This window comes from Rhamphochromis sp. 'chilingali' (genome assembly GCF_963969265.1).
Source record: "Rhamphochromis sp. 'chilingali' genome assembly, chromosome: 15".
NCBI lineage: Eukaryota > Metazoa > Chordata > Actinopteri > Cichliformes > Cichlidae > Rhamphochromis > Rhamphochromis sp. 'chilingali'.
Window position 1 is genome coordinate 7,469,448 of NC_137942.1, and position 25,877 is coordinate 7,495,324.

Sequence of the window (25,877 nt, forward strand, 5' to 3'; positions counted from 1 at the left end):
ACTGCAAAGAATAACATGCAAGCTGGCAGGAAACATGCAGATTGGTGATGTTTGCAGCATGCGGCCTCTTGACCTTAAAAGCCTGAAAGGAAGCTCAGTGTACTTTCAGCAAAAGTCCCACCTTGTATAGACATGGAGGAACAGGCTTACATTTGGTCTTTTATTACACCATTAATGACACAGTTTTACAGAGGAATCAGATAACCAGCAAGTTATTTGTTATTAAAAGGTGACTTGTTGCACAACAAAGAATCTCTGTCTTGTTACATTTGCATATAGCATGACTTTATGGAGGAAGTACTTTGCACACCTTCCATCCTTTGCTTCCTCCAACCCATCGCTCATCCACTGTCACCCTCCCTGCTGCAATAAACTGTAATAAATTTGCTTTTGTCCTCTCACATGCACATTTTAACTGTGTTTACCAATTTTTAAGAACATACAGACCTTCACAGCTGATCCTGTGTAAGCCAATTTAGACATGTGAAAAATTTGCACAGAACTTTTTTATTTTTATTTATTTATTTGCCAATTTCTCCTTCTACTCCTGACATATGTATAATTAAAAGTTAATAACACGATCTTATGTCATTAGAGAGCCTGAGGGCTTCACACAGGCACAGGGTTACACGGTGGTGAGGAACTCTGTTGTTTTACAAGATTATGAATGTCATTATGAAAAGTTACTTCTTTGCCTTTAATGTGGTTAAATTGCTAATGGAGTCTTTGGATGGAATTGGCATTGTCTGTAACAAGCTAATGACTGCTGTGGGAGGCAGCAGGGCAGCCTGTAATGATGGAAAACCAGACGTCTGGGTTATTGAATAATCAGACAGCAACTGAAGCAAAGTGTTTGTCTGACTGCCCTATGATACCTAGTGACACTGGCTTCCCCTTTTCTAGTCGTGGCCTAGTCCTTATTGTGGTTATTCCATGCAAATGGAAAACAACAACAACATTTTACCTATGTTTCTGCTAGTGCCTCATGATGTATGCCAAGTGTAAATGCACATTATCTTCCCAGGACTTTAGCTATCTGCAAAACACTTGACACTTGGAAGTTTTACATACTGTGACAAACACATTACAGCTGCTTACTGGAGTCCGGAGTCACATGATCTGTCTATCAGTGAAGAAATCACTGTGTATTTGATGTACAAATTGGGTTAAATGTTGCTTTTACTTCCCAATCATGGGTTTGGAGGGTGTGCAGGAAGAACCAAATGCACGACAAAAAAAAAAGAACTAAACTAAATAAAAATCAAGTCTCATTCACCCAGTGACGCATGCCTTATCATTTTTACACACACTCACACCCCTAAGTATAACCATAGGAAGACAAGACAGACTAAAGAAGTTAAACACAAATAAACTCTAAGTAGGAGTTGAAAAACAGCAATTCTGAACTAAAAGTTAAACATAAACCTATTTATCCGACATCTCAAATGCCATAAAACCTGACAGGAAACAAAACTGGAATACTAGGGTCATCTTTCTACAATAACTGTGAAAACATGACTGGGAAACAACATTTTAGTCACAAGAAATCAAACTCATTCTTAGAATAAAGAAATCAAAGGAATCATGAATCTCATAAAGCTGAATGACTTGAAGAGTTATTTAGTTTTATTAAGCCCTGTAGTGTAAATAAAAAACAAAAATTCAAACAATCATTAAAAAGATAAGATGATGCACTCATGTTATTAGTTACTGTTCTTTAAAGCAAACAAAACAGCATCATGAACCATGCATGAACTATGCATTCGCCTCAGGCAGTGGAATTCAAAGAAATACAACAGGAAGAGCTGTATTAGTTCATAAAGAACTCAGTGGTTTGCTCTCAGAGTGCATCTCTGACTGTTTAGTGTTTATAACCCAGTTGGACCCTCAGGTCATCAGGTGCAAAACTCTTCTCAGGGTGCTTTCAGTTACTGTTTCTTAAAAACAATCTGCCCACTGACTTAGAACTTTATCTACATTAAAAAAACCCATATTCAAACACTTTTTATTCTCACACGTTGGGGCTACTGTCAAAAATTGTGTGTATCTGTGCGTGTATGTGAACACTAAATTGTATTTTATCTGTGTAAAGTTTTATTTTGTTGTTATTTTATTGCCTTAAGCCATTGTAGACCTGATTTTCATGCTTTTATCTTTATGTCTTCATACAATGAAATGTCCTAGAGAAATAAAATTGAGGTTGACGCTGACATCGCCATTGACTACTCAGACTTGGAGCCTCCAGCTGTTTGCGTCAGTGTCTGCAGCTGAGTATAATCATGGCCAAAGAATGTAAAACTGCAGCTACTATTCACATAGGAACAGCAAAATTGGACAAGAAGATTGGAAAAATCTTGATCTCTACTGTGACATTAAGATGGTAGAGTCAGAATTTGTGTAAACAACATGAAAACATGGATTCATCCCGTCTTGTATCAACAGTATAACAGTTCAGACTGCTGCTGTCGGGGTGTATCAATGTGAGGGATATTTTCTTGGCACACTTTGGCTCCTTTAGTTCCAACTGAGCAAAGTCTCAAATCCCCACCCTGTTTGTGCTAACCATGTTCCAGTGTACATTATCTGCTAATATGTTCAGTAGGATAACATGCCGTTTCACAAATGGTTTCTCGAACATGACAATGAGTTCACTGTACTCAAATGGCCTCCAAAATTATCAGATTTTAATCCAACAGAGCAGCTTTGGGAACATATAGACATTCACAGCTACAACCCTGTTCATTACTACTCATGACAGGTGTACAATAAAAAGTTAACAACACAATCCTCCATCATTAGAGAGACTTGAGGCTTCTTACACGCACAGGACTGCATAAGGCTGAGGAAAACTCCTCTGTTAAAACATTATGAATGTTTAATGTGCTTAAATAGCTAATGGGGTGTTTGAGTGGAAATGACATCATCTCCTATGAGCTGCAGCTGAAACCAAACAGAAAACGCCTTATAATAAACATGGATGCAAAACTCCAAAGAACTTAAAAAACTTAAAGTGAAGTTGCTGTGATATACAACTGGTATCCCATAGCATGTAGGAATTATGCCTTTATTGCAAAGAAAGAGAGAGAGAGAGAAAGAAATTTACCACTGACAACTGGAATTAGTGTGGGAGTAACCATCTGTTTATGGTTATTTATTGTGAAAAAAAATTCCCATAAATGTAACTAGTTTAACATAATCCTCATTATGATTTACTCCAAGAATTTAATTCCACTTCCACCACACAATTGGCAACATAGAAAAAGTTAGAAATTATGGCTTCCTCTTTCTCTCATTTTTTCCAGCTGTTAGTTACATAGAGAAAGACCAGCTGTAAGCTTGCAAAGTTTCACACGCGAATCAAAGAAGCTTTTGTGTGCGTTAATAAGAGTTTGGTAGGTTTTAAGAGCCCCTCTGATTGGAGGGGCGATCATAGGCTCCTGCCTCCTCTGACTCTCATTGATTTTGAACGTTTTTCTTATCACACACACACACACTCACCAACACACGAACCAGTCGAGTCAAGAGACAACTGTGAGCTAATTCAGTACAGGGCACTCATGTTACTACGTGCTTTTAGTGCAGAGGGGAGAGGGGTTTAGCCAATGTGGGCAGAGGGAGGGGAAAGTACACACAGAAGCCCGAGAGAATGGGGCTAAAACAGAGCTGTAGTTGAGAAGAAATGGCGGACTTTCATCGTGTGAGCAAATGACAAAAAAGGTGCGCGACAACATAAAGAAACGGACGAGCAAAGCAGAAGTGGCGAGAATTTAAGAGGGATGTGGAGGAACGTTCTATCGGTTTCATCTCGGCTGACTGCCACCAAAGTGTAACGAGAGGAAACAAGAGTAACAGAAGTGCGCACAGGGGCTCAAACTTGTCTCGACCAGTCTGGCGGAAAAGAAATCATACTAGACAGAGAGAAATGACTGAATTTCTGGTGCTTAATTTATCGAGGAGGGATTTGAACCACAGAGGCAAATGAGACAGGAAGAGAGTGAGCGAGGGAGGCGGGAGTGATGAGTGCGTAAAACAGCAGACAGGCATGAGGAAAAAGATTAACAGCCTTCACTGAGCCGGCGTGTGTGCTTGTGAAGTACTTCGTGGCAGTGCAAACCGAGTTTGGAAATATGAGAACATAGGCAACGGGACAGGGTAGATAAAACAAGCGCGTGTTGCGCAAGGTAAAAGCAGGACAAGGAGGAAGAGAGGGAGAGAGACAGACAAAGGTGGGCCTCTAAAGGGAAAGACTAACAGGAGGGGAGAGGTATGAGGGGACAGCTCTCGAAGTCTTTCTTGTCTCTCATGATCACTCTCATCTGTCTGGGGAGCCTGATGACCACTCTCATCTGGTACAAGTCGGACGGCAAGTGAGTGCATAACTACATTTGTGCCTAGAGAGCAAAAACTAAAGAGGCCGTGGAAGAACGATTGTGCTCACCGTATAAAAGTAGCAACAAAGATGTGAAACTAGAAAGCGAACATTTCTGAATAAACTTTAATTGTGCCTATGCCGGTGTTCTGATAAACCATCCTACTTTGGCAAAACGTCCTACCGTAAGTAGTTTATGCACATTTCTGCTGTCACAGAGTAATTCCAGCATAAATTTAAGTAGGTTTGACGGTTTGCCACTTTTGGCCATCAGAGTATGCTTGTAGCTCATATCCATAAAGCCAGGACGGTTTGCCACTTCATTTTACCGGTTTAAGTATGCTTGTAGGTCACATTCACAAAAGTAGCATGGCTTGGAACTTAATTGTACCCGTCAGAGTGTGTTTCTAGCGCTTATTAACAAAGGTAGGGTGATCTGCCACTTAATTTTTGCTGTTAAAGTATGCTTGTAGGTTACATTCACAATGGTATGACGGTTTTGCACTTAATTTTACTCGTCAGAGTATGTTTTGAGCTCATATTAACAAAGGTAGTTGTCAGAAGACAGGATCTATGTGGTTGGAGGAAAAAACTGTTGAGTTTTAAAAAGTCATCAGTTCATAGCTGTTAAGGCTGGTTGCTATAGTAACTCGTGTGAGTGGCAGGAGGCGCTGGGACACACACACACTGCATTTGGGGTCAAACACAGAGAACGGCAAACAGGAATTAAACTCTGAAACAAATTGTTCCCAGGAGAAAACTGTAGGTCCGATCACAAAGATTCTTTCACTGTGAGTGGTAGGAACTTCCAGACTACAACATAATAAATTTCCATGCCTGTAGAGTGTATTATACTGACGTGGTGACAGTGTAAAGACACGCTCTGATGTTAAATTTGAACCGAAAATTGAGAGCAGGTTTAGAATGGCCGTCTATGGGGACAGAGAGGGAGGAGGCTGCGCTTTGATGGCATTTGTGTGAAAACCGTAAATATGATCTCAGTGAGGAAGACACTGGATGAAAGTAGACAACGATAGCTACGTTTTGATGTATAAATTATACATGTAGGGCAAACGGTTTGGGTGGGAAAGGAAGAGAAAGACCTTTTTTTCAAATTATTCTCCAGACTCACAACATGGATTTGGTCAATAAAAGTCCAAAGTCTTGTGACCTGTAGAAGTTTAAATGATGTTTCTATGACAAAGTATGGCCGAGCGGTGGACCTTCAAAGTGGCCTGGGTTGGGACCTTTTTTCAGGCCCTTTCCCATAGCCAGGGGTGGAAGTAACGAATTACAAATACTCACGTTACTGTAATTAAGTACATTTTTTGGGTACTTGTACTTTTACGAGTAATTTTTCAAGTGTGTAATTTTACTCATACTTGAGTACAACTTACACCATGTAATCTACTTCGCTACTTATAAAATCAAAAGTCACTACTGAGTACGCCCACAATTTGAATTAATATTCAAACCTTTCGTCTGCATTTTTGCAGCCAATAAGGCCGTGCAATCGCAACCGCGCCAATTTAAGACGTAAGCAAAGAATAAACTCCGCTGCAGCAGCAGGCACAGGTGTCTGGAGGTGCTAAATGGTGGAGTATAAACTACTTTATAGACGAAAGATTTGGAGACAAAGAAGCCAAAATGGAGACAGAGGACAACACTGTCAACCATGAAAACGACGTAGAAAAGACGGAGGACGCGTGCCCGTGGCTATACCTGGAGGAATTTTTCGTGTACAGAGGAAGAAAAGGAGACAGCGTCCAGATGCAGTGCAAACTTTGTTTGACCTCTACAGTCATTTCAGCTTACAAGACTTCAGCATCTAATCTAAAAAAACACATTGAGGTAAGAGGTTTTACAACTATACGTGTATGATATTGCTTTCTTATTTTTCATGTGTGTTAAGGTTACTAGTTTGGCTAAGATATTGTCACCGCCATTGGTTAGCCTGATATTAAAATAAGACGGAGCTAGCTAATGTGCGTGTGTGCATGCATAATTGAGCTACAATTCGTAGGAATGTTTTAGCTTATTATTTGGATAACCACCGTCATTACAATAAATTAAACTTGTAGTCATTTAAAACTCACAGGCCTACAATCAGCTGGCCTATTTAAAAAAACAAACAAACAAAAAAACAAATAAACTTGAACACAGTGCTGAGCTGCATCTCAAATTAATCTTCCAGCTCTCAGCTGACATGTACCAGAGCCCGATTGATGGATCAGTTGATCAGTATCATTGGCCTGATATAGGTCTATCATAGTGACATGGCTCTTAATCAGTAGGGTTATATGTTTCCCAATATATCTTTTTTTAAAGAACATAATGTGGATTGGTTTTATTTGTTAGCTGTATGGGCAGCATTTTTGTGTATGTGATCCCTTTTCTTAAATTAGATTTGCTAGATACACATATTTTGCTCTCTTAGTATTTTTAGGACCTGACTAATACTGAAAACTTTAGGGTGATACTGATAAAAAGGAGTTAAAAATTTAGATACTGATACATTGGTCGATACTCTTTTTACAGATAGTATACATATTACAGAACTTAGAATGTATACAGAAATTCATGTTTTTTGCAATGATCGTTCAAAATTGGTTTACACTTGTGAATAAATACAGCAATATATCTGCAAAATTTGACCAATTCACCACTCTTTTATACTATGCTCAACAATCAAAGATTAGCTCAAGTCTAGTTGAATAATGTTTTAAAAATGTGTTTTCTTTTAGTGTTAATCACAGTGATGTTATGAAGTAATGTATGAACCTGACGTATGATAATATTTATCTCTACAGAGGAAACATCCATCGAAGTCTGAGCAGTACAATATCACTGTGGCATCAACATCTCGACAGCGAAAGACCACAGCCACACCAAACAAGCTCTCAGCAAATACACAAGCCAAGTTACCAGACCTGGGGCCCGTTCTTCGTACCTCGCTAAGTAGGTTAGCCGGATTAGATTGTTGACGATTTCGCGTGATCCTGGATCAGTCGGTTCCCCGAAGCTCATCCGGGACTTGCTGTCATAGCAACAGAGCCGTAAGCGTAAACCTGCTCGGGAGCAGGTTTACTTTATGTAAACAGGATTAGATCGCGGCCACGCAGGTATGTCCGCGTCATCATACGAAAGCAACAGCGATATTCCACCACTGTTTCACCATAAATAAATAACATCAATGTAACTAAAGATAATGCAGCACTTGATCCTTTTATTGATTTCACACAGGTCATTTCCTAAAAAAGGGAAATGTACTATTAACATTCTATTACATGTATGTGATTATTACAGATTTAATTCATATTTCAGAGTAGCAATTGTAAATTACTTCGTGTAATCAAGATGAGAGACCACGGCTATAAAAGCGAAGGTGGATTTGGGAAGCCTGTCGCAGCCATGTCCTGTCCGTATACGCGAGCCACCCATTGCGGAAGGTGCAAGATTGATAAGGAGAGTCCTCAGAATTCAGCGTATATTGCGGGATAGACAGGATCCTTTAGCTCAGCGCGACAGTGTGCTCATAGAGAGATATCGATTTTCCCGTGAGGGTATTATTCACTTAACCAACTTGTTGACGAGGGGGTGCAGGACCACCACCTGTCTTTTTTTGCTCTGCCCTTTTCTTGGTTGCTGTTATAAACAAACAGATTATTCCAGGGTCTCTTTCCAAGAGACTAAAAGCAATATAAGTGATAAATATTACCATTCTGTAGGATATTCTTATATTTCACTTTTACCTGTTCCCATGTTCTAGTGGGTCCTGTCGTGGCTCTAATGTGAAAGAGGATAAAATATAACATATTATAATATAATGTAATATAATATTGGATAATATAGTGTAATATAATAAATCTACCCTACCGCCTACTGGTGTTGGCCAGAGGGGCCGATGGCGCGATATGGCAGCCTGGCTTCTGTCAGTCTGCCCCAGGGCAGCTGTGGCTACAACTGTAGCTGCCTCCACCAGTGTGTGAATGTGAGAGTGACTGAATAGTGGCATTGTAAAGCGCTTTGGGTGCCTTGAAAAGCGCTATATCAATCCACTCCATTATTATTGTTATTATTAAATTACTTACGAGTTTAATTTGTCAGCAACTTCCTGCCAGCCCTCGCTCCTTGCTTTTGCAGCCTTTGCAGTGTTCCCTTGCGTTCTGATTAAACTCTGAAACTCCTGAAATCCCTCACTCAAGAGTTCTTGCTCTGCTGCCGAAAAATACCGAGCCGAGCGCGCTCCGTCGACATTTTCGCCGACCAATCAGAGGGTTGCCGATCAATGTTTCTACTATCGATGCGTGGCCCCTTTTACGACACCCAGTGATGTCACATTACTGCGTCCAGCTGTACTAATCGTCAACAGCAGGTGTGTTCGGGGAACCGGATTAGCGAGCTCACGGTTAGCGCGATGATTTGATCTTGGATGTGTCATTTGATCTTGGATGTAGTAAGCGACGTACGAAGAACGGGCCCCTGATGTTGAGAGCTGCAAACAAACATGTTCCACAAGCAACTGTTGACAAGCTTGTCATCAATTTCATATGTGAGGGTCTACAGCCATTTGCAGTGGTAGAACAGCCATCTTTCAAAGAATTGGTTACCACATTACAACCTCAAGCCAAAGTCATCTCCAGACCCACTGTCCGTGCCAGAATCTGTGAAGCTGCTGATCACATGAAGATGACTTTGGTTGCAGCATTGGATAAAGTCAAATTTGTTGCTACCACTACTGATTGTTGGTCAGCTCATCAGAAAAGTTACCTTGGAGTCACATGCCATTGGATAGAGGAAGCGTCCCTGGAAAGAAGATCTGCAGCACTAGCATGCAAAAGATTGAGAGGGTCTCACACATTTGACATGCTTGCTGGTGCGCTTGATGATATCCATTGCCAATACAAGATTAGAGGCAAAGTTGTAAGAACCACAACTGATAGTGGATCCAACTTTGTCAAGGCCTTCCACATGTTTGGGGCACAAAATGATGCAGATGAAGCTGAAGATGAAGCAGACCCAGAAATTATTGACCTGACTGACCATAGGGACTACCATGAGGCAAGTGCAATTCTTGATGAAGACTCTGGTTTGGAGTATCAACTTCCGCCTCATCAGCGATGTGCATGTCACCTGCTAAACCTTGTGGCAACAACTGATGCTGCCCTAGCAGAGAGCATGAATGAAACCTACAAGAGGCTCTCCTGTGCAACCTTTGCAAAATGCCAGGCCATTTGGAACAAAACTGGCCGATCTCATTTGGCTAATGAAGTGGTAGAGGACAAGTGTGAGCTACAGATCATTCGTCCCAATGCAACACGATGGAATTCAACCTACCTTGCCATTGAAAGGATAATACGCATCATTGATGAGAAGGGGGAAGATGCCATCAGGAGCATTTGTGAGGAGTTCAAGGTGAAAATGTGAGTAAAATTGGACACCTACCAATATGGTTTCAAATTTTGTGAATTTTCCTTAATGGATGGTTAAAAACGTGAGCAGACTCTTAATATTAAATCAGAAGATCCCTATTATAGTCATGGTGGGTTTTGTTGTTGTGTCTTACAGGTTGAGTCCTGCAGAAGTTGCATTCCTAAGGGAGTACTGTACCACCATGAAGCCACTGGTGAAAGCTTCAAACATCCTTCAGTCTGAGTCCACTTCCTTTATGGGATGGCTCCTGCCAGTAATCCAACAACTACTGTCCAAACTTAGCAGGCTGGAGACATCAAGCAAGACATGCGTGCCACTCATCAGAGCCCTGCAAAATGGCCTTCAAAAGCGTTTTGGAGCGATGATGGAGGATCCAGAGTTGGCTGCAGCTGCAGTCCTCTTACCCAAGTTCAAGACTTCCTGGACTGACAGAGCAGATGTAACAGAGGCTGGTAAGGATTCATGTGATCCCATTTTTGTGTATTTTTACATTTGAACACATGCTTAAGTGAGTATTTCACCTAATACATTGTAAGTTATTGATGGTCTGTCCTGAATACTAAACAATCCTTTTTGAGAATTTGCCGATTTTAAATTTGTGTTCAGGAATAATCACTGAAATTTAAATAACAAAATTGTGTTATCTACTTGCAATTACAGCCTTGACATACATCAAACAACATCTTGAAACGACAGAGCATGAGAGTGAGGATCAGCAAAGAGAGTCATCTGATGAAGATGAATTCTTCTCCAGACCAATCTCCAGAAGGCTGCAAAGTGCAGTTGAGCTTGATGGTTATCTTGCTTGTGCCACAGACACCATGGAGCTGCTGCACTCCTTCTCAGCCATCAAAAACCTCTCTCTTAAACTGAACACAGCTCTGCCTGCTTCTGCTGCGTGTGAACGACTTTTTAGCTGTGCTGGTCTACTCTTCACTGCCAAACGAAGTCGGATTGCCTCTGTTAATTTAGAAAACCAGCTCTTGCTGAAACTGAACAAAAGGTTCAGAAAGTAAAGTGTGAAAGAAATGCTAAGACTTTAAGACACTTACCTGCCTGTTGTTCAGTGTATGGGGAAAAGTTTAAATGGTTCTACGCATGTTCAGAAACATTTTTGTCATTGTTTTAACAAACAAAATTCCTCCTTTTATATCTACATTTATTTACAAAACAAGTTACCTTTCTATACCTTGTTCATCTGAAAAATGTGCTTTGAACATAAATATTTATACTGGTGAATCGAGTTGAATGCCTGCTATTGACAACAGAATAAAACATCAGTCTGTTAAAAAGTAATTAATACTCTGAGTAGTTTTTGAGAACAGTACTTTGTACTTTTACTCAAGTATTTTTTTAACACCAGTACTTTTACTTGTAATTGAGTACAATTTAACCAGTGTAACAGTACTTGTACTTGAGTACAAATTTTGAGTACTCTTTCCACCTCTGCCCATAGCACACCATTCCCTATCGAGCTGTATGAAACGGTATAATAAATATGGGGGTTGTCTCAAAGCTGTGGGGCGTGATCAAAATTTTAAGCGGAATAAGATAAGATAACCTTTATTATTCCCACATGTTGGAAATTTGTTTTGTCACAGCAGGAAGTGGACAGTGCAAAAGTTATGAAGCAAAAATTAGAATACAATAAGAATAAATACAGTACACAACTGTACAGAATAGAATAAAATAAAATATTATATACAGTAGAAAAAAATATACAATAAGATAAAAATAGAATACAAATGCTATATACAACTGAGTAAAAAAACAACGATGCCAGAAAAGATTATTGCACTTAGTGTTATTGCACATGTGTGGATGTGTGCGTTTGATCAGTTAAAGTCTTTATTGTGGAGTCTGACAGCAGTGGGGAGGAAAGACCTGTGAAATCTCTCCGTCCCACACCGTGGGTGCCGCAGTCTCCCACTGAAGGAGCTGCTCAGTGCTGTCACAGTCTGCTGCATGGGGTGGGAATAACGGTAATAATAATAATAACAATAATAAATCTGCCAAATAGTAATAAGTGTGCCATAGGCACACTTAAGCACATTTCCTTAAAGTGAAGCTAAAGTGTCAAAAGTAAAGGACTTTTTCAGTATTTCTGTTATGATGTTTTCTGATAAATAATGCGACTGCCAGCGTTTTGGGGTCAAGGTTTGGGGACATATGGACCTGTAGCCTAGATATTTAAATAATATATTCAGCCTTTTTAGAGCTGAAGAAATATACCTCAAATCTGAAATATGAAAATGTAATAACCTTTTGAAATAGGAAAATTAAAAGGTGTTAAGTGTTGAAAAAGACATGATAAAATTCTTGTATTAAAGCTACATTTAGATATTAGGCTGTTGAGTGAGACAGCGTAAGGGTTAAGGACCTCGGGAGTCCAGGCTCGCCCAGGAAAGTTACTGTGGCCCTTTAGCTGAATTCTGCTGATACACTTAAACTGTAAGTTACACTAATTCATGCAGTTTTGTATTCATTGCTCAGTTTAATTCGTTTCACTCTAGTTCGATCCTTCTGCAGCAGTCGTAACCCCCGGACTGAGACATACATTGAGCTTAAGCAGGACAGACTTTGAGAAATACCCCCCAAGTCTCTATGAAATGAAAGATATTCATCGATCAGCTTGCAAAACAAATTTTCTGCAATCTAAGACAGATAATTCTATAGTTTTATAACTGTGGCTAAATTTGTAAATGTAAATATGCATTGCTTTATTTATTTATTATTTGAATAGCAAGCCTTATTTAGACCAACGCACCCCTGTCAAAGATTGACATAGATATGGTGTGCTGTATATGATGGCTGTTGCATTATTGTGTATATTCCGTTTTACCACTTAGGTAGGACTGAATTAGTTTTGATTCATTAAACTAAATATTTTAAACCCTATCCAAACATAAGTCTTGATATAATATCACATAGCTACTATTAATAGCAATAAAATGTTTCTTTTTATCATTATTTAACAACAACAACAACAACAACAATAGTAATAGTAAAAACTAGAAAAAGTTGCATTTCCTGTGAAAATGCAATGAGAATGTTGTGTAGCGGAAATTTTCTGCTGAAAAAAGCAGAAGCAGAACTATCTTCTGAAAAGAGGTGTAGAAGCTGAAGTATTTGCTATAGACATCTTTATTTGAAAGGGTACACTGAAGATTAAATTAAATTAAATTTTATTTATATAGCGCCAAATCACAACAACACTCGTCTCAAGGCGCTTTATATTTTAAGGTAGACCCTACAATAATACATACAGAGAAAAACCCAACAATCATATGACCCCCTATGAGCAAGCACTTTGGCGACAGTGGGAAGGAAAAACTCCCTTTTAACAGGAAGAAACCTCCGGCAGAACCAGGATGAGGGAGGGGCGGGGCCATCTGCTGTGACTGGTTGGGGTGAGAGAAGGAAAACAGGATAAAAACATGCTGTGGAAGAGAGCCAGAGATTAATAACAAGTACGATTCAATGCAGAGAGGTCTGTTAACACATAGTGAGTGAAAAAGGTGACTGAAAAGGAAAAACTCAATGCATCATGGGAATCCCCCAACAGCTTATGCCTATTGCAGCATAACTAAGGGAGGATTCAGGGTCACCTGGTCCAGCCCTAACTATATGCTTTAGCAAAAAGGAAAGTTTTAAGCCTAATCTTGAAAGTGGAGATATTGTGTACTTTTAAATACTCTAGGAACAACAAGTAAGCCTGCAGTGCAAGAACGAAGTGCTCTACTGGGGTGATATGGTACCACAATGTCATTAAGATAAGATGGTGCCTGATTATTTAAGACCTTGTATGTGAGGAGCAGGATTTTGAATTCAATTCTGGATTTAACAGGGAGCCAATGAAGGGAAGCCAATATAGGAGAAATATGCTCTCTCTTTCTAGTCCCTGTCAGTAACTCTTGCTGTAGCATTTTGGATTAACTGAAGGCTTTTCAGGGAGGTTTTAGGACATCCTGATAATAATGAATTGCAGTCGTCCAGCCTGGAAGTAATAAATGCACGAACTAGTTTTTCAGCGTAACTGTGAGACAGGATATTTCTAATTTTAGAGATGTTGTGCAAATGGAAGAAAGCATATTACATATTTACATATTTGTTTAATATGTGCATTGAAGGACATGTCTTGGTCAAAAATGACTCCAAGGTTCCTTACAGCATATTGAACCTTGAAGCAGGTGGGCTACAGCAGCAGGTGACCACACACTGTCACTGCTGCCAGCTAGGAACAGGAAACTGAGGCTATCATTTGCACGAAGAAGTGTTTAAGTCATGAACACCAATTGCATGCAAGATTATTTAATCTTTATGGAGGTTGGAAGGATAACAGCCAGGATAACATATCATTCAGTCCAACTGTCCTTTGTAAATAATTACTTAAGTTGTCGGATCAGTTTAGTTGAGTAAAAATTAGGAACAGTTGCTGTGATATGATGTAATATAATTATATTATATTATGTATTATAATTATTTAGTTGCACAAACTGGAAAAAAAGGACAACAAGCAAGTTTTAAGTACAGTGCTTGACACTGACTGGAACAATACGTCACTCTGAATCACTAAGTTGTTCACACCAGGATGTGTGAACAACTGACAACAACAATGAAATGCTGTTATAATATGTCATCTCTTTTTTCTGCATTTTCCTGATCTGTATTACTTAATCTGACCAGTTTTCTTTGTTTTTGTTGTTTGTTTGTGTTTTTTTGCAGACATGTGAAGCCTCACCAACCAGCTTCTCAAAAGAAACATGCCGCAAAGCCCTCAGAAATTTGCAAAGGCTGCAAGTGAGAGAAAACATAACAGTCTCAGAATTTCCCTGAGAAACCTCTTTGTTTATGCCATCGTCAAAAATGAGCTGTGCAAAGTCAGCTGTGCAGATATGATTCTGTTGACTGTGTGTTTGTGTGTTTCACAGGGAAATCATTAGCAAGGTACAAGAGCGTTACAATCAAACCTGGAAGAAGCAGGAGGAGAAATACTTAAAATTCAGGTAAGAACCAATTTGCAAACACTTCCAATTTTTTTCTATAGAAATTACAGATCAAAGTAAAATGGTTTACTAAATAGGAGTGTGTGTGTCTGCTCGAGTAAATTTTTAATTAAAAATAAAATAAAATTAAAGTCACAGATGAGCTCTGCAAGCATAATATGATCCCTACCACAATATATTCAAATAGTGTATCGATAACAGGATTTTTTTATGCAAAGATTTGATTGAGGTATCAGCCTATCAGGTATCAGGTGTCATCAGCCTCATGTAGGAGTCAGTGAGCCAGTAGCTTAAACCAAAGGAGCCCTGCAATGAGGGACGATGACTTTGACATAATATCTCTGTAGGCACAACAAAGAATACTTGAGATATTTACCATGTGGGTAAATATCTCTTTAAGACTATGTGACTGAGACTTTCTATTAGCTCGAGCTGCATAAAACATTAACAGGAGTTGTTGTTGTATTTGTTACCTACAGCTGAAAGAAAGATTTTTTTATACCGATTACTAAAGCTAACTGTGTTGTAATACACTGCTCTTTTATTTTATTTTTAACCTTTTCCTGTTTAACTTTATATTGATCAATGTTTGTTCCTCCCCTCACTCACCTGTTGTATGCTCTCCTGCCCTGTGGGTGTACTGATGTCTCATCTCTCTCTGTCTATTTATTCACACTGAACTATTTCACTGAACACGTCAATGAACATGAAGAGAATCAAAAGCATTAAAGAAATGGTATTCCTTGGCATTACGTTAAGGGACCGATAGCAGTGGTTTCATTTAGATTGGCAATGTCTGTTAGTATAAATTAAACAAGCATCAACTTTAAATATTGACAGTTTTCTTAGATGTCACACAGGCTTTCAGACACATGGCTAATATGCATTTCTTATAATGGCATTAAAATTTATTTTTATTCGAGATCCAACCATTGTCATGTTTTTAATAAACTAATGTTATTTCCTAAAATATTCTTCTAATTTACTGCATAATATGAAATTATATGACAATCCAGATAGCTTGTATTTTGAGAAAAGCAATATTTCTGTTCCCAGTTAATAACTGCGAACCGGTTTGTCTGGTAAATAGCTAGCCTGTGTCAACAAAGTGTTTTATATTCCCCAGAACTGATCTGAGACTTAAGTGCAATGGCATTGACAAAGCAATCATTACCAAGAATAACACTCCAGTGGGGTTGAAGCTCGTTTATGATGGGGAAAAGAAGAGGACTCTACAGGTGAACAAAGAGCTGTTCAGCATTTTTACAAAGGTAGGGTTTTTTGTTTTTGTTTGTTTGTTTGTTTGTTTGTTTGTTTGTTTGTTTGTTTGTTTGTTTGTTTGTTTGTTTGTTTGTTTGTTTGTTTGTTTGTTTGTTTGTTTGTTTGTTTGTTTGTTTGTTTGTTTGTGTGTGTGAGAGAGGCGGGAGGGGCTGGGGCTTGCTTATGTAAATACATACACAGCCATATGTAAGTAATGCACCATCACTTTTAAAAATATGTTTTTAGAAGTATTACAAACAGGAACTTAAATGCTACACCCCCTCAAACAGATACAAACTAAGTGTAGTGGCAATTCCTTTACTTTTGTATGATCAAACGTCCCACAACTTAAAGTCCACAAGCCACTGCTGCACTGAGGTAATATTTCGTACGCAGGCAAAAGAAGTCCATTGTCCAAACCTTTTAGTTGAGAGTTTTGGTTTATTTATCCATTTGGCAAGCAATAACAAGATCCTTCCTACTGCTTCTCCTGCTCTGGTAAAAAACCATAGGCCCACCCCAATGCATGCTGGTCCTATACCAGTCTCTTTATTTATAGAAACAAAATGGCCCTACAGCTCTTACTGACTAATTTAACAAAATAACAACAAACAAAACAAATCATTTAAAACAAAATATTAACCGACAAATAAACCCCAAAATATAAGTAAACTAACAACAAACTTTAACTAATTTCAAAAATAAGAACAAAAACAAAAATAAAGAACAAATAGCTCCAACACTAAGTATAAAGTATACACCAGTATAAAAAAGGAGAAGCAGAAAAACTGCATAGTAATAACAGACATGCAGTCATTTCATCCATTTCAAATTCTTTTATTTGTTTTTAAGTGTCTTAATGGTCTTGCCCCTTCTTATTTGTCTGAGCTGCTTCACCTTTACATGCCTTCACGCTCTTACATCAGATAACCAAATGCTTTTGATTGTCCCGTAGACATTTTGTAAATCCAGAGGAGGCACAGCCTTTGCAGTTTTGCCTCCTAAAATGTGGAATGAGCTGCCAGGCAGGCTCCATCTCTTGCTGTTTTTAAAAATCATTTAAGAACACAGCTTTTCTCCTTGGCTTTTAACCCAGTGTGAGTTGTTATCTGTGTTTAACCTCTTGCTCTTTGTTTGTACCTGTACTGATTTATTCTTCTGTTCTTGTTATCTTATTTTTTTTAAACATTTTAATTACTCTGTTTCGACTGCAATTCGGTCAGTTGTTATGAAGTGTTTCAAAAATAAAGTCAAATCCAGAATGAGAGATATAAAAATATGTAAGCTACCAAACCACAAAAGCTAAGGTGATATAGTAGCATCTCAACCAGCAAAGCAACAAATGCTGATTTAGTTCAGTATCAGTTTAAATTGACAGAAAACATGTGTGAATTGAAGAGGAAAGATTATATATAAATCCTTTTTGCTTCAACATTTGACATCAGCAACAATGGTAAATGTTTTTTTTATAATGCCTTATTTGTCGCTGTCTATTCCAGGAGAATCCTTTTTCAAGTAAGAAATGGGACACTTGTTCAGTAGTTGGGAATGGTGGGATCCTGTCTGACAGCAGCTGTGGAAAAATGATTGATTCAGCTGACTTTGTTATCAGGTGAGAAAAGTGTCCAATGTAGACCAAATTCAGAGTGGAAATTCCACATAACCATTCCTGTGTCTACTTTTTTGTTTGTTCAGGTGCAACTTACCTCCTTTGGAAAATGGATATGAGAAAGATGTTGGCAGCAAAACTAGCCTTGTGACAGCAAATCCAAGCATCTTCACACAGAGGTAAGCAAGAAAAAAAGTTGCTGCCACCTCACATTACTTATGAGTTGTTGCTCAAAGTCAGCTATTTCTTTTGCACAGGTATGGCTCCCTGGTGGGACGCCGCCTTCCATTCGTGGAGAGTCTTCGCAAGTACGGCAACTCTCTGCTGCTCCTTCCTGCCTTCTCCTTTGGTATAAATACTGCTGTGTGTCAGCGAGTTGCATATACAATAGAGGACTTTAAAAGCCCTATTCGACCTGTTTTCTTTAACCCTCAGTACCTTGACAGTCTGGCTCAATTCTGGAGCTCTGAAGGCCTGAAAGAAAGGCGGCTCAGCACTGGATTAATTATGGTTAGCATGGCCCTGGAATTGTGTGAAAATGTGCATCTGTATGGATTCTGGCCCTTTAGTAATCACCCATATGGCCTCTATACCCTGACTAACCACTACTATGATGACAAACCAGCTAAAGCGAGTTTTCATGCAATGCCAGCTGAATTTAACCGCTTGTTGCAGCTGCACACTGAAGGGGTACTCAGGCTTCACCTGGGAGACTGTGAATCAGATGAAAAATAGTTCCCAGGGATAGACAACAGCACAGAAGCAAAGTGCAGAATTAAGTGCCTTCTCTATAGCCTCAGGATGAAGTTAGACACTCAATTCATTTCATATGTGTTTAAGAAAATTTAGACATTATTTTTGGTTAGTGGAAAGATGGAAAATGGCCACATAGACACCTTCCTTACCTTCCAGCAACCAAGACATTTGCACTGATGAGTGCCTCTTTAACCCTATTTATTAAACAGATGTTCCATTTGGAGTCTGAAATGATTTTAATGCTGTTTGATGCCTGTGTAAGGCAGTTGCTCTCAGTCTAGTGCCTCATGAAAGATTGATCTCACCTTATATTCTGAAATACCTCTATTACATGAAGACATTCGTGCTGAAAAGCTTTTTAGAAAGAAAACGAATACACTGAATGTAAGGCCTATTTTGACATTTTTTAAACTATTAACCACTTTGTATTTTAGTACCAGCTGGTAATGAATGTGTAGTGCCTGATATAAAATCACACAAATGTGTGTTATGCTTCGTCACTGCAGTGACCAGACGGTGATAAAAAACTTACTGCCACAAAGTGGCAACATACATTTATTGGTAAAATGTTAGTTGTGTAAGTTCTTTTTATCTCATTGTTAATTGTAAATGTAAAAATGTAATTGTAAAATTTGCACTTAGAGTGAAAACCTCTGTTCAGAACAATTTCTTATGCAATATTTGTACCAGTATTTAGGTGTGTCTGATGTAGGTGGGAATGTTGCCTTTTAGGCTGGTATTTTTAAAGTATTAGCATTGATTTTTGTCATGCAGAAATGCCCCTAATAAGCCACGATGTTAAAATGACATACCTCCTGCCATTAAGGTCCCGCTTTTGCTTCCACAAGAGACATTAGACCTTTGTGGGTATCCTCTGGTGTAACTACACATTGGCGCTGATGTGTAGTTACGTGTTTTGTGAGGTGCATGCCAAGTTACGTGGAGTATTATGCAAGGTTTCTTAGCATAACACTGCATTATAAAGCTGTGAATTATCACACCTGACATCTCTTGTAGCAACGGCAACATATTGTGAACATTTGTATATTTTGTTTTTAACAGTATGTTATAAAAGGAAAATGAAATTCAAATGAATACATAAATATCAAAAAGTGTGGCGCCTTTCACTTCTCTAACCAGGTGGGGAAAGATTTATCTGGATGTCTCAGTTGGAAGATTTAGTATCTCAAGTGCTTAAAAACTTGCTGTCTTTTGGGCATTTTTGTGGTTAGTGTATATATATACATATATTTATATGCATTGTTTCCCTTTTATTATTTTTATAATCCTGTTTTGTGTTTTTAAATACAGATTTCAATAAGAAGCACAGCTAATATTAGAAAGTCCTATGACCAGCGATTGTAATTACTGTAGCAATGATGAGCATTCCATTTCTTGATAGATTTCTTGGCCTCTTCTTGGTAGATTTGAAATATAGCAAAAGAATACAACAGTTTTGCAATGTCCAGATAAAAGAAAAAGCTCTCAAGTGGCATATAAAATAGTGTAAAGATATACATGACATATTTATTCTTTATATAAATGGTAAATAATAGAGCTCTTAAAATATATCTCTGTGGAACTCCTATCAATATACTGACCACTAGGGCACTAAGACACTTGACTTAATACCATTGGAGATACTTCCTAATAGACAGAAGATTTCATGATAGATGGCTATGCATTCAACCTTTAGGTTGCCAATGAAACATAGGAAGAAATGAAAATTGTCTAATTTGCCTAGGGACACCCTACCAGAGAAAAGTAACATACAACCTTCTCTTCTAACTATAAGGTTAAGGGAGCTTAGTCACTTAAACCTTGGTGCAGAGAGCTGGAGACACCATGGCTGAGTAACTGTTCGTCATACTTATCTGAAGTTTGCCATCTGGGGTGAATGTGCAATTAGTGACAAAAAACTGGCAGGCCCATGATGCCATGCACACACCCTCATAGCTGTTCCTGAAGTTAAGTCACTCTGACTCAAGTAGAGTCCAGCAGACCTGCGGACATGGAAAGTAACGTGGAATTTATAACCAAGGCCTCAGTTATTGTATTTACTAAATGGTTGTTAAACATGTTTCACACTAAATGAAAGCATGGGTTCACAACAACTTAATTTTCTTATGCTTAAAGCTGTTAGTGATGCAGACAGATAATTTATGTTTTATGATTTTAAAGTTTAGTGCATTCTATTTACAGCGTTTTCACCAGAATATGCTATAAATAACAGTGCAGGTGGAAAAATGGGTCTCCAGGGGTCCATGGTGAAACTGCATCCGAAAACATTCAATTGTCTCTCCAGTACAATACTCTCTCAAAATAGGCACACTACCACAGTCCAGGAAGGGGAATCCAGGGAAGGTCTGTGCAGAGGGAGAAGACAATGTCGGATCCTTTGAGGCAAACACACACGAGCAAAATACAAGCTAGGAGCCAGTGCTTAACTAACAAGGTAGTTCAACAATCCAGTAATGACTACCTTAAGTAATGGCTGATGATGAGATCAGAGGCCAGAGGGGGTTGATTATCTTCAGGTGTGTAGACTCAAGGGTAGGAACACAAATGAGTACTGCCTCACAGCACAGACAACAACAAACAATAACAGACAGAAGAGAGGAGAAAGAAACGGAAGCCTAGAGAGAGACAAAACAAACCCTGATATGTCAGCCAGGTAGGACCGAGGGACCACGACAATGTATGATTCTCTCAGAGAGGTGCATTTTTGATTACCTTAAAGAACTGCATGTCTAATAAATTGATCTGATAGTAGATTTCTTAAATATTATTGGCCAAATATTTTAGATATTACAACTTCCCACATCATGCATGAAATCACAATCCTAATTCAACCCCATCACGGACACTTTGAAACCTGTGGGATCTTATTTTGAAAGTTTTATTGTATTCTACTGTACAGTATTGTACTTCCACCCTTATGAGATACTGGTGTCCAGGTTCCCGTAGTCTGTAATGGAGCTGCTGTCTGAGGCGCTGTCAGAGTGTACTGAGTGCGTTGGCATGCCAAGTTGTAGCCTGTAATGAGGTGAAACCACACACTAGGCCTGGATATTTAATTAGACAGACTGCTAGGGAAGTATTTGTTGCTCTAAATCTCACATGGCACACTCCACTTTTTTGTTCAGAAACAATAATATAATAAGACATTTTCCCTGTTATTGCACTTGTGTCTTTTTAAAATAAAGTGTACAAATTATTAATGGAAAATAAATGTTTTCTTGTACTTCTTTTCTAGCTCACTAACTTTGTCTTTGAGAAAATCCTAACTGAAGGTACAGATGATGTAATAAGTTCCAGATGTTTCTTGGCAAGATTGAGAGAGAAACCCTTGTTTTAAGGGGGAAAAAAGACAACATTATTCCAAACTTATTAGACTATAGTGGGCGGGATGCAGATGTTGAATTCATCTATCACAGGGGTGGGGAACGCCAGGCCTCAAGGGCCAGTGTCCTGCAGGTTTTAAATGTGTCCTTGAACACAGCTGATTTAAATGGATAAATGACGTCCTCAACATGTCTTGAAGTTTCCCAGAGGCCTTGTAATGAACTACTCATTACTACTGATTCAGGTGTGTTGACCCAGGGTGATATCTCGAACCTGCAGGACACCGGCCCTCGGGGCCTGGAGTTCCCCCACCCCTGATCTATCAGAATAACTCTGTGACAGGATGTCACATGTTGGATTTGATTAAATATTTGTAGGTTTCACATAAGACCAAACAAAGTCACAGTGTAGGATGATTTGTTTTCCACCTTCAGTAGCAGGTAATTCAATTGCACATCAGCAGATTCTGCTGATCGACGCCATGCAGGACAACACAACATGACACATCAACAGGAGACGAGCATTTTAATAACCTGATCTTCCTTCATAACAATATCATGCACATCAGTTATATCGTTTTACAAAAATTGACATCATGGCATAATTTTACTGGCAGCTAACCCACGCTGGTTTTGTTTTCCAGAATTGTCGAGATGATTTTAGAGTAACATATTCAGGTGGAAATCTAAAAAGAAAAATATAAATAAATAAAAAGGTCCCATTCCCAGAGTTAAAGATGATTATTGTACTTCAGGTTTATGTCTTGCAAAAATGAGCCAACACTGGCCCTTGAGGCCTGGCGTTCCCCACCCCTGTGATAGATGAATTCAACATCTGCATCCCGCCCACTATAGTCTAATAAGTTTGGAATTATGTTGTCTTTTTTGCCCCTTAAAACAAGGGTTTATATTGTCTAGCAATTCCTTTAGGACAAGATTTTCCTCCTCATTTTCTCCACTTTTCTTGTTTCAGGCTCTTTGGGAAGAGTAAGAGTTCTTTCTCTTGCTAAGCTTCTATTTATTTTTATTATTTTTGAAGATAAGACTTTCAACATGCCTTTAAAGTATATTATCTTTCTGCTCTTCCAAAAGTCTCTTATTTGCAACTCTAAAGTAATTCAAGAATCTTTGTTGTTTGTAATATAGTTAATTTATCCAATCAACATTTTAACAATAGTTAGCTACCAGAACATGGATTAAAACCCTGCAGCTATCTGGTTATTTGCTTTAAACTCATCTGGGAGTCCTCTTGGAACCCCCATGGGGTCTATATATATATATATATATATATATATATATATATATATATATATATATATATATATATATATATATAGCTGCTTATATGTGTGTATATATATTGGAGAACACCCAGCACGCCCCTGCGGGCGGTTTATCCTTCAAGCTCGGGTCCTCTACCAGAGGCCTGGGAGCTTGAGGGTCCTGCGCAGTATCTTAGCTGTTCCCAGGACTGCGCTCTTCTGGACAGAGATCTCCGATGTTGTTCCTGGGATCTGCTGGAGCCACTCGCCTAGCTTGGGAGTCACCGCACCTAGTGCTCCGATTACCACGGGGACCACTGTTACCTTCACCCTCCACATCCTCTCGAGCTCTTCTCTGAGCCCTTGGTATTTCTCCAGCTTCTCGTGTTCCTTCTTCCTGATATTGCTGTCATTCGGAACCGCTACATCGATCACTACGGCCGTCTTCTTCTGTTTGTCTACCACCACTATGTCCGGTTGGTTAGCCACCACCATTTTGTCCGTCTGTATCTGGAAGTCCCACAGGATCTTAGCTCGGTCATTCTCCACCACCCTTGGGGGCATCTCCCATTTTGACCTCGGGACTTCCAGGTTATACTCGGCACAGATGTTCCTGTACACTATGCCGGCCACTTGGTTATGGCGTTCCATGTATGCCTTGCCTGCTAGCATCTTGCACCCTGCTGTTATGTGCTGGATTGTCTCTGGGGCATCTTTACACAGCCTGCACCTGGGGTCTTGCCTGGTGTGATAGACCCCAGCCTCTATGGATCTTGTGCTCAGAGCTTGTTCTTGTGCTGCCATGATTAGTGCCTCTGTGCTGTCTTTCAGTCCAGCTTTGTCCAGCCACTGGTAGGATTTCTGGATATCAGCCACCTCCTCTATCTGCCGGTGGTACATACCGTGCAGGGGCCTGTCCTTCCATGATGGTTCCTCGTCTCCCTCCTCTTTCTTGGGTTTCTGCTGCCTGAGGTATTCACTGAGCACTCGGTCAGTTGGGGCCATCTTCCTAATGTATTCTTGGATGTTCGTTGTCTCATCCTGGACTGTGGTGCTGACACTCACCAGTCCCCGGCCCCCTTCCTTCCGCTTAGCGTACAGCCTCAGGGTGCTGGATTTGGGGTGAAACCCTCCATGCATGGTAAGGAGCTTTCTTGTCTTTATGTCAGTGGCTTCTATCTCCTCCTTTGGCCAGCCTATTACCCCAGCAGGGTACCTGATCACGGGAAGGGCGTACGTGTTGATGGCCCGGATCTTGTTCTTACCATTCAGCTGACTCCTCAGGACTTGCCTGACCCTCTGCAGGTACTTGGTGGTTGCAGCTTTTCTAGCGGCCTCTTCATGGTTCCCATTTGCCTGTGGGATCCCCAAGTACTTGTAACTGTCCTCTATGTCTGCAATGTTGCCTTCTGGTAGTTCAATCCCCTCAGTTCTGACTACCTTCCCTCTCTTTGTTACCATCCGACTACACTTCTCCAGTCCGAACGACATTCCAATGTCATTGCTGTATAGCCTGGTAGTGTGGATCAGTGAATCGATGTCTCGTTCACTCTTGGCATACAGCTTGATGTCATCCATGTACAGGAGGTGGCTGACAACTGCTCCGTTCTGTAGTCGGTATCCGTAGCCAGTCTTGTTAATGATCTCACTGAGGGGGTTCAGGCCTATGCAGAACAGCAGTGGGGACAGAGCATCTCCTTGGTAGATCCCGCACTTGATGGTGACTTGTGCTATGGGCTTGGAGTTGGCCTCTAGTGTTGTACGCCACATCCCCATTGAGTTCCTGATGAAGGCTCTTAGGGTCCCATTGATCTTGTACAATTCTAGGCATTCCAGTATCCAGCTGTGGGGCATTGAGTCATAGGCCTTCTTGTAATCAATCCAGGCAGTGCACAGGTTGGTCAGTCTGGTCTTGCAGTCTCGGCTGATTGTTCTGTCTACCAGTAGCTGGTGTTTTGCGCCTCTGGTATTCTTGCCAATTCCTTTCTGTGTCCCGCTCATGTATTGACCCATGTGCCTGTTCATCTTAGCCGATATGATGCCTGACAGGAGCTTCCATGTAGTACTGAGGCAGGTTATTGGTCGGTAGTTGGAGGGGACCGGTCCCTTCTTGGGGTCCTTGGGGATCAGGACCGTCCGGCCTTCAGTTAGCCATTCCGGGTGTCTCTCGTTAACTAGCAGCTGGTTCATTTGTGCTGCCAGACGCTCGTGGAGTGCAGTCAGCTTCTTCAGCCAGTAGGCGTGAACCATGTCGGGCCCTGGTGCTGTCCAACTCTTCATACTGGAGACCCTTTCTTGGATATCTGCCACTGTGATGGTTACTGGACCCTGTTCAGGGAGGTCGCTGTGGTCAGCCCTCAGATCCTCTAGCCACTGAGCATTGCCGTTATGGGTTGCATCCTTCTCCCATATGCTCTTCCAGTATTGCTCCGTCTCCAGCCTTGGTGGTGCTGTTCTCTTATTGTTCCCTTGCCACTGAGAGTACACCTTTGCTGGTTCTGTGGAGAACAGCTGGTTTATTCTCCTGCCTTCTATCTCTCTGGTGTACCTCCTCAAGCGGCTGGCCAAGGCTGTGAGTCTTTGCTTGGCAGTTTCCAAGGCCTCAGGTATGGACAGCTTGCTGTATTTCTTAGGCACCTTATTTGTCGCACCTTTCTGCAACTCCGTTAGTTGGCTAACCTCCCTCCGTGCTACTTTGATCTTGCCCTCTAGCCTCCTTCTCCATGGAGGGTACTGCCCCTTGTCGCTGTTCAACTTGTAGCCAAGCATCTCACTGATCACTGTTGCCGTATTGTAGATCAGCTTGTTAGTGTCGGTAATCGTGGTTGTAGGTATTGT

General features: G+C 40.1%; 2 protein-coding genes across 2 annotated transcripts; both read left to right on the forward strand.

The window, feature by feature from the left end:
- The first annotated feature begins 3,595 nt into the window (after window positions 1–3,595).
- LOC308412056 (alpha-2,8-sialyltransferase 8F-like) lies at window positions 3,596–21,636 on the forward strand. Its single transcript, XM_080906137.1, has 7 exons — window positions 3,596–4,367; window positions 14,528–14,602; window positions 14,734–14,808; window positions 15,935–16,079; window positions 17,568–17,680; window positions 17,764–17,856; window positions 17,935–21,636. Exons 1-7 carry the CDS (start codon window positions 4,267–4,269, stop codon window positions 18,410–18,412), a joined length of 1,080 nt encoding a protein of 359 aa, XP_080762263.1. The 5' UTR covers window positions 3,596–4,266; the 3' UTR covers window positions 18,413–21,636.
- On the forward strand, window positions 8,570–14,508 carry LOC308412055 (zinc finger BED domain-containing protein 4-like). The gene is made up of 3 exons (XM_080906136.1): window positions 8,570–9,792; window positions 9,938–10,254; window positions 10,463–14,508. Exons 1-3 carry the CDS (start codon window positions 8,855–8,857, stop codon window positions 10,816–10,818), a joined length of 1,611 nt encoding a protein of 536 aa, XP_080762262.1. The 5' UTR covers window positions 8,570–8,854; the 3' UTR covers window positions 10,819–14,508.
- Window positions 21,637–25,877: the final 4,241 nt, after the last annotated feature.

Coding starts and splice junctions, on each gene's coding strand:
- LOC308412056 (XM_080906137.1), top strand. CDS start 4,267: ATGAGGGGACAGCTCTCGAAGTCTTTCTTGTCTCTCATGATCACTCTC. Junction 14,809..15,934: donor GAGAAATACTTAAAATTCAG/GTAAGAACCAAT, acceptor TATATTCCCCAG/AACTGATCTGAGACTTAAGT. Junction 16,080..17,567: donor TGTTCAGCATTTTTACAAAG/GTAGGGTTTTTT, acceptor TGTCTATTCCAG/GAGAATCCTTTTTCAAGTAA.
- LOC308412055 (XM_080906136.1), top strand. CDS start 8,855: ATGTTGAGAGCTGCAAACAAACATGTTCCACAAGCAACTGTTGACAAG. Junction 9,793..9,937: donor GAGGAGTTCAAGGTGAAAAT/GTGAGTAAAATT, acceptor TGTGTCTTACAG/GTTGAGTCCTGCAGAAGTTG. Junction 10,255..10,462: donor AGCAGATGTAACAGAGGCTG/GTAAGGATTCAT, acceptor TTGCAATTACAG/CCTTGACATACATCAAACAA.